General features: G+C 32.5%; 1 protein-coding gene across 1 annotated transcript; it reads left to right on the plus strand.

Moving 5' to 3' along the window:
- The first annotated feature begins 59 nt into the window (after positions 1-59).
- On the plus strand, positions 60-9,349 carry LOC128175674 (ras-related protein Rab-13-like). Its single transcript, XM_052841482.1, has 7 exons — positions 60-536; positions 2,008-2,068; positions 2,411-2,471; positions 5,075-5,152; positions 5,450-5,539; positions 5,912-5,977; positions 6,280-9,349. The coding sequence occupies exons 1-7, from the start codon at positions 356-358 to the stop codon at positions 6,448-6,450; spliced, it is 708 nt and encodes a 235-aa protein (XP_052697442.1). The 5' UTR covers positions 60-355; the 3' UTR covers positions 6,451-9,349.
- The last annotated feature ends 282 nt before the right edge of the window (positions 9,350-9,631 follow it).

The raw sequence follows: 9,631 nt of genomic DNA on the forward strand, positions 1-9,631 counted from the left end.
CTTTCAATTTCATGACAGTAATGTCCCTTTTCCCGCAATAATGTTACGACGATGTTGACATGTGACGTGTAAAAATTCCTCATTATTATTCAGCTCTGTAGAATGCGACAGAGGTGGTGAGTTAGTGGCAATCGGAGATCTAAGGATTGATACGTCAAATATTTGTTTCTAGCTGAGTTTTGTGCAAAATAATACTTTCTAAACTGTTGGTATAGTGTTTGTAGTGACTGATATTAAAGATCTCAGGTACAGTTATTTATTTGGTTTCAAAGTGAATGCACGCGTGTGTGGAGAAGTGAAAACGAAAATGTCATTGGAATAGAACTATTCATTCATTGATAGTGGACCAGCATCTATGGAGAAGATGGACAGTGAACGAGAGTTGGAGAAAACGTCCACGTTACAACGGACTATGTCAAAACGATATGACGTTTTGATGCGTTTGCTTTTGATCGGAGAAACAGGGGTGGGCAAAACTTGTGTGCTATGTCGCTACGCTAGCGAGGAATTCATTGACTCACACATTACGACAATTGGCAAGTGTCACTTCTCAAAGTTTCATTTATTTTAATCTTTGAAATCGTGTTTGGCTGCAGGCACTTGATGTTTAATTTCACCTTCTCAGTGCATGATTGTTTTTCTATAGACAACTGACGCGATCTATAGAGCGAACACCTGTCTTATTTATATCAACCTGAGTACGGTAGATATTATGGCATAAACAGAAAAATACTAAGGAGTAATTCGAGATAAAAATGTCTGTATAATAAACTCTAGGTTAGCACCCATTAATCAGTGCTTGTAGCTTGCATGGACATGATGTGAAGCTGTAATCTCTTCATTAACTTTAAAAATTAATAATCTTTAGTAGCTCGTCTCTAACAAAGACACCTTTGTGGGAAGTCCCTTTAATCTCTTCATAACAATCATTTACCTGTCTTGCGATGGCGTAGGTATATATTTATATTTTGTTACCGTATTTTTGTTCATTATTTATGTACATGAACGATAATAATCACCGTAGGCCAGAATATAATGAGCCTTAGTGGTTAATACAGAATTAAGCAGATCATTATTATCATTACGCAGATTTTATATCTAGTTCAAGCCAATTGATGAATACAGATTTAGACTATACCACTATAATACCAGATTACATTAAAAATTTCTCTAGTTTTTTCCCAAACTAAATCAACTCATGTACTTATAAAGTGTAAGAAAAGAGGATTTGTGTGAGAGTAAAATAACGTTCCAGGAGCCATAGAGAGATAATCACTGAGTACTACAAGATAATGTCCTGCAGGGTTTACACAGTGAATGCATCAATAGATTCGATCTATATCTGTCATCGGTTTGACATGCTAGTCTGATCATTCATGTATAGATCAGACAATATATTATGTATTCAGGACATGGCTCAACCTATTAATTGGATGAATATTTTCGTCATATTTTGTAAATGCATCAATTGTTTTATATACATACTAACTGGTGTATATATAGTATATACATTGTCTATTTGAACAATTTTGATGTGGTAAACAGAAAAAATTATTAAAAGTTTTGGCAATTTAAGAATATTACAAATCATTCAGATGGATTTCCCTTGCCTCGATCATCACAGTAATGGCAGAACTTAAATGCACCTTGAAATGTGACTCTATTTGTCATCATTGAATTTAGATTGAGAAGTAAAAGACGTACATGTAAATTAAAGATACATGTACTAGTAAGATATAACGTATAAAATATATCTACAGAGGTTGATCAATATAATAAGATTCAGTTAATTGATTTTTCAGTTAAATAATACTGATATAAAAGAAGTATTTTTAGTAAAAGAAATCATGCATGCATATATAGACAGAATTAATTGAATCAGATGACTTACAACATATTAATCATGTTTATCATGAGTACATTTACAGAGAGTAACTTCATTCTTACCTTTTTGAATAATGAAAGGTTTTAATAATCTATTTCACATTTCTCGTTTTCTTTTTTCAGGTATTGATTTCAAAATGAAGACAATTTCACTTGGAGGAAAGACAATCAAAGTTCAAATATGGTGATTGCTTTCTTTAGATTCTACAAAGAATAAATTGAAATATAATATAGGATAGATCTGAAATTAAAATTAAACTTATTTTCGCGCTGATGAAAAAAAAAATGAATATTATTCATGATACATGTACCTAAGTATTACACTAAAACACAGTTATACAGAACAAGCTTATTATGAATTGACGCTTACAGTGAAGTGATTTTCATTCCCCATGACTTAATTACATTGTAAACTAATTGACGAATATAACAAATTACGCTTATAGCGAAGGAAAATCTCCGTTCTCTGGCACTATTTGTAATAAGCATGTTTTACTGTATGTCTTTATTTATTTTTCCTTGAAAGGGATACGGCAGGGCAGGAGAGATTTGAATCAATAACTAAACAGTTCTACCGGAGGGCTCAGGTTAGTGTAATAATTCTACTTGGATTATTCAGTACACTGTATCAACTATAAGTTGTAAACCTTGTTACATAGTTCTATACTGTTATTAACTGCAGGGAGCATTGCAGGCCTTATTGGCCGGGAATGACTCAATGTGTAGGTAAATTAGAAAACAACAATATGAGCTAAATAACGTTTTTGGAAGAGTTTAGGTGCAACCCCCCCCCCCCCCCCAAAAAAAAAAAAAAAAAAAAAAAAAAGGGAGAATAAAATAGAGGGTTAGAGAAAGTCCTCACCTATCAAAAAGGAAATTAGGAAGACACAAAACAGAAAGAGCCAATTTTGATTATTTAATTATGCCAATTAACATGGATTGAAAATGTGCATCAATGTTGAATGAGAAATTATCAAATTTTATGCATTGGATGTGCATGCATATATGCCCCCTGCTTGATTGTAATTGCAGGTTATATGGTACATGTATTTTGAAAAAAGCAGAGTTTCTGAGTGTCAAACCATAATTTGCATCAGAATTTAATTAGGACTCTTTTGGGGGTGGAGGTGGGGATGGGGGATTGAAGGGCTTCATTCTGTAGATGACAGGGCCTATTCAACCTGAATTAGTGGCATATATCAAAATATGAAGTCAGAAAGTCAGTTCTCCACTTTCAACATGCTTACATGTACATACGAAAACATGGGCTACAACTTCATGTACCAGTGGGTTGGCAAGCAAATTGAAATGGGGGGAGGGGGGCTACACTTTTCAGAAATCATGAACAAGCAATGGCTATATGTCTAACTTTGCAGAAAATAAGAGGGGGCTAAGCCCCCCAAGCCCCCATCCCCGGTTCCGACGCCTATGTGTATGTATTACATGTATATATATGCACGTATATTAATGATGAAGTTTGATCTGTTCAACACATGCATATGTACCAGGTTATGATTATTTTATACTGCAAGATATTGATTTTTAAATCAGATTTCAACTACTTTTTTTGGATTTTTTAAAAACTGATTTACGGTACTTTTTAAAGTAAATCTGAATTTTTATGACCTGCACATTAATCATTGAAAATATAACATTGATGCTATCTATAGATTCACAAAAGTACTAAATTGTGTCAGACACTGTAGCATAAGAGCTGTTAGATAAACATCTGTTTCAATGCGCTGGTGCTTGACATTGGATATATAAGGAGTGTGTGTAGGCTTGCAGTGTGAGCAGTGATGCAGAACCTGTGACATTCTGTGGTCAAACATTTCCTTTACATGATTTTCCTAACACTTCTTCCACACAAGGGCTTGTAACTTTATGACAGAAAAACATCGAGATCTTTTCTTTGTAGATGTTATAGGTGTTGATGGCTTGGTTTTATACCTGTAGCTTTGCCTGAGCTAGGAGATACATGTTGACCGTCTCAGATCTTTTAGTTTCTCATCAAGTCTAGCTGAATATACAAAGTCATACTGTAAATTCCTTATATTACGCGAGTACTTAATTCCATCCTTGTTTCTTATAGCTTTCAACTCTTAGAAAATAATAGCGAGATTTCAAAATCCGTGAATTTTACGCGGATATTAATTCCTCACAGTAAATTAGGAATCTGCAGTAGGTGTCAGAGCTGAGGGTGTGGGGGCTAGGGCGGGCTTAAACCCCCCCCCCCCCCCAACTTGTTTTGCAGAAGTATAACCATAAGGATAACCTTTTTTAAATTATTTTGCTTGTCAAGATTTCTGGTAGGTCTAGCCCCCCTCCCCCTCCCACTTCCAATTTGCCTCCAACGCCACTGATATATAAACAAATTTGATGCTGAGTTAAGCTATATTATGCAGAGATTTAAATGATAGAATTCAAGATATATATAAAGTAACTTCATATTGGTATATAATCATATCCTCATAGTATTATTGTCAACCACTCAATTTGATATATGTATATTTATAAATGTTTTCATCTCAGTAAGGTAATAAGTCAATAGTTGCAGGTTTACTTAATATGAAATAATGATTTTTTGGGTCTCCTTGAATGTTTCAAGCTTTTTGTTCAAATGATAAACTTTTAAATTTTTAAAAGTAGTTTATTGGCCCTTCAAAAAAACCAAAACGTTAACTCAAAGTCTAACCCTTAAATTATAACCCTAGTTGGAAATGAGTATACCTCATGATCTTTTAATGATAACGTTTTTGTGTTGTGGGCATCATTCATAAAGTTCATGTTTATGTGTCTAATTTTCCATGCATTAATTATTATTTTTCAAATTATAGATATACATTCAGGTGTACATACCATGAGACATTGCAGTCACTTCAGGGGGAGGGTTGTCAGAATAGCATGAAATAGGTCTGATACACCAACAACACATATAAAATATAGAAGTTCCACAAAGGAAATATTTTGAAAATTTAATCAGCTTTAGGGAACAGGGGCATTACTTAGCTATTTCTTAGTTAAATAAAACAGAAACCCAGAAGGTCAAATGTAAAGAAACTGTGTTATCACAAAGCTATATACACATCCCAGTAGTAGAACGATAAGACCAGGCATTTTGCAGTGTATGGAATGCGTTAATTGTACGGTGGGTGACAAGTTTGATGAATGACTGCCTATTTCTTTTCAGGGTGTCATTTTAGTGTATGATATCACCAGTAAAAGCTCATTTGAGGCTGTACCCAAATGGTTGAATTATGTCAGACAGGTAAATAATTTAAAGAGGAAAATTTAACCTTTTCTTTATCAGGTAATGGCAAACAAAAAGATAGAAGTGAATAAAGCTCTGATCTTATCATTGAAACTCAGACAATGCAATATATAAGTATGTAACTATTTATGCAGCTATTTAAGTTAGATGATCTAAATTCCAGAGAACCATTTAATATTGATGAATTATTGCTTACATGAATTCATTAATTACATAGTGGTAACTTATAAAGCTATATAGTTAAATTGATGTTCATTTTGATTTATAATGATATTGAATATTTTGTGGAAATAGTTTGGACGGGAAGATGTGTCCGTGTTGTTGATGGGGAACAAGAAAGATAAAGAAGTCAACCGACAGGTGCTAGAGGAGGAGGGCAGAAAGGTCAGTAGGTCAAAATGCAAAGGGTAAAAGTCATTTAAGGTCGAATGATTGCAACTAAGGTAATTTTTTGCAGAGAGTATAATTATTTTTATTGGATTGATTACACGAGCAGATCTAAAAAAAATTTCAAGGTGGGGGGAGGCCGGGGGTCAAAAGATAATAGTGTCCAGACCCCCCATGACCCCACCCATCTCCCCCTAAATCCATGCATGGATTATACAGTGATTAAAAATGTAAAGAGAGAGAAAGGGGGAATAACTCACCCAGACAGTGTGTAGAATGAAAGTACAAATTTAACTCAAGTGTGTTGAATGAAAGCTAGCGAGTACAAATTTGATAATTGGTATATATACTGATTCTTTATATTTTCAGTTTGCCAAAGATAATAGTCTATTATTTTATGAAACCAGTGCAAAAGAAAGTGCCAATTTGGAGAAGGTATTAAATATATTCTTGGTTATATTATAATATATATAACTTCATGTACATTCATACTTGTATACTTGTACATTAATTCAAGCTATTAGTTTATGGAAACTTTCCAAAAGCAGCTCTGCCAATCCATATACATAGAAAATAACTGAATACTTTCAATATGAACAATATCATAAAAAAGCAAATTAAGTTGAAATAGCATGATGAATTTAAGACGCCAGTAGCTTCTATAACAATTATGATGGAGTTACTTTTTGCTACAGAATTGCCCATTTTACATGTTTTCCTCTTCTGTCTGATTTCAGGCTTTTTATAGCCTCTGTGAAGATGTAATCCTAAAAGAAAAAGAGAAAGACAAATTGTCCACAGAAAACAATAACCACCAAGTCCAAAGTGAGGAGGTTGGGACAAAAGATACGACTCAGCTGATTACAGAGAATAAGGGGAAGAAGTTTCCATGTTGTAATGTGTCATGATAGCTGTATACATGTTTAACTCAATATTCTTAAAAGTATTGAAGTAACAGGAAGTAATATAATTCAGTACAGTCTTAACTTTCAAGGGACTAAGTTAAGAGGTTCTTGTTTCAGTCAAAGGCGACCATCCTCCTGATCGCTTTGTTCTTTTTTAAGCTGAAAAAGGTTGTATTCGAAGTGTGAATGAAAACATCGTAGTCCATCTTTGAAATAATTTAATTTATCAATGCTGTTACAATTTGAAAAAGCAAAAAATGCAAATCATGCATATTTGGGATTGAAAAACTTGACAATTATAAAACAGTTTCTCCCTGTCCTTTATGTGAATTCAAGTGTCTTTTCTTGCTATAAGTACCAGTGTCATTGATATTCCCCTTGCATGCAACTACACTTTTAAATCAAGCCAATGTCAATATATTGCCTTTGAAATGTCTTCAGCCCTTGGAGCCATTATAAGTTCATCAGAATTTTTAAAATCATTCATTAGATCTTGTTTTCTCTTCTGGAGGGTTTATTTTTATGTTACAAACTGTGAATTAATTTGAAAAAGCTTAATAAGGAGGCTGGATGGTCAACAAATTAACCTCCAGATCTACCTTAATTTATGTTATAATTTTCTTTTGTCTGTCATTTGATTTCATTTTGACTTTATGCCAACATGGTGTCAATAAACCATTGTTATTGTTATTATTTCAAAATTCTAAGATATGATTTGTTTAGCTATAAATTATTATTTAGTAAAGAAATATTCCATATGTTTTACCATTTAAATTTGGGTATTTTCTTTAATTTTATATAGAACTCTTCTTCTCAAGGAGATCAATACATTGCTAAAAATGGCCACAACCATTGAGCCCTCTTAAACAGGTTTGTTTGTTGTCTCTATATTTTCTTACAAAGAAGGGATGATTTTTAATGCATTGTTTTATTTTTTGTTATTGTCACTCTGTCTTTTTCCCTGATAACTAAAAATCAGGCAGCATCTAGATTATAGAAATCAAATTGTCTCTTGATTAAGGACTCCTAAAGTCATAGTAATCAATCTAAAGTATGATTTGGTTGATTTGTGCATAAAACATAGTGACCAAATACAGAGTCAATATATCCCATAAACATTATTCTGGGTGGGATTAGATGTGGTCTCATACGAAAATTCAATATTAAAATATACATAAAATCATAGTTTTTATCAGTCTAGACTGAAAAGTAGAATTGAAAATAAAAATAAGCTTGATCTCAAGATTGGATGCCTGTTTTATTGTTACGTATATTATGTTTTGTGTTGAATAATGTTCTTGCCAAATGGTTTAAATTATCTTGCCAAAGATCAAATATTTTCATTGTTTTTAAGAATATTTTGATCTGAAGATTCAAGATTCTGATTAAAATTGTTTAACACATGTTGAATTGTAGAAGTTGATGATTTAGTTTACAAGATGAATTAATTAAACTTGCATTAATTAACATGACAGTCTAACCACCTGTTATCACATAATCAAAATACTGCCATGTCCTTTTTACCCGGTTTTAGAAGTCTAGGCTTCAAATAAGTGTTTTGCAGAAATTTGACAACAAAATGATGAATTTGATGAATCTCACAGTACTTGGAGAAATGTCGTGATGACTGCATTGTGTATATAGAAACCATGATATTATGCAATATGTACATGACTGTTATCTCCTTGGAAATAGATTGTAAAATTTTTATCTTTTATTAGTATTTTTTTGTGATAGTATTTTCATTTTTTTAAACTGTTCAAATGAAAGTATTAAAACCAAAAGGGCATTAACAAAAGGTAAATGTGATGGTTTAAGTGTTCTTTTGCTATTTTATTCTGTGAAATAATTTTATGTAACAAGGAACAATATTTTTTGAGTGATATTTTTATATTCCAACTATGAAAAAATTAAAGGTTAATTTTTTCTATCATGCCTCTGAAACAACGGGCTCTCACCCATTGAGGAATTTAAGCCAATTTATACTGACCTTGTTGAAAAAAAAGACAAAAAAATTGAACTCAAGGAAGATGTAGATTCAAGAAGCATTAGCATTATAAACATTCTGTACCAGGTGGTTTTTTGTTTTCTTTGTGACCACAGGGTTGTATTGTTTATGTACCCTGAATTTGTTACTGGTTTTTATACATTCTATACTTTATTTCTTTCGTTTCAAAATTATTATATGGAGTAACTCTGTTTTCTCATGCTAACTTTGTTGTAAAATTTTGCATGTAAATTTTTAAATAGATAATAAGATTGAATATCATTTTTTTATTTACATTTTTCAGGATTTTTTTTTAAAGGACTATAAATGTATAAATAAAAGAAATGTATTTCATTAATAACTAGTCTATGAGATGAGAACTTGATATTGGTGTGTTTAGAAAGAGTTTTGACTGTCATCAAATGACTTGCAAAATGTAGGCCTAGGACTGCATGTCATCAGTGTAAAATTTATGAGAAATACCAATGTGAAAAAAAACAGGATAAACTGTTAAATTAAATCACTTGTTGTGTATTTTGTTAACAACAGAAAACATACCATAAATTGTGATAAATTGCAGTGACAGTGACAGCTTTTACCCCCTTTTGATTGTTCAAACTTTCATGTTGGTCAAGTGAGCCATGTGGCCCATGAGCCTATCTTCTGTAAGAACATCATCAACTTGCAATGAATTGCAATTGATAATACAATACTTCAGTTACCTAGGCTTTTTAAGTTTTTCAGTGTTTGCATAGTCTTCAGTTTGTTAGATTGTCTACAAAAAGCAGTTGATTACACAAGGTACCTCAAAAAAAAAAAAAGAATGCCCTATATCATTTTTAATAAAATATATTTATAACTTATTATCTAAAAGTTTTATAGGGGGGCTTAGCCACTTATTTTGCAAAGTTAGACCCAACCATTAGGCACATAGCATCATAGAGGGTTCAGCCCCCCCCCCCCCCCAACTTTTTCTCGCAGGAAGGAAAATTGTTCCAAAATTTACCTTGAGAAGACAGAAATATTGAGATGCTGGAGCCATAGGTATACTGGTCTAGTGTATATTTCGCTTGAAACCAGCGTCATTTTAACTTGTTTTGACGCAAGAAATAGGTCGTTTCATCCTACTGAATGTCCAAGGTGTTAATAATAGTTCTAAATGGTACAAGAGGTACATTATAAATACCGGTATATAAC

The sequence above is a fragment of the Crassostrea angulata genome, chromosome 3 (assembly GCF_025612915.1).
Source record: "Crassostrea angulata isolate pt1a10 chromosome 3, ASM2561291v2, whole genome shotgun sequence".
NCBI classification, from domain to species: domain Eukaryota; kingdom Metazoa; phylum Mollusca; class Bivalvia; order Ostreida; family Ostreidae; genus Magallana; species Magallana angulata.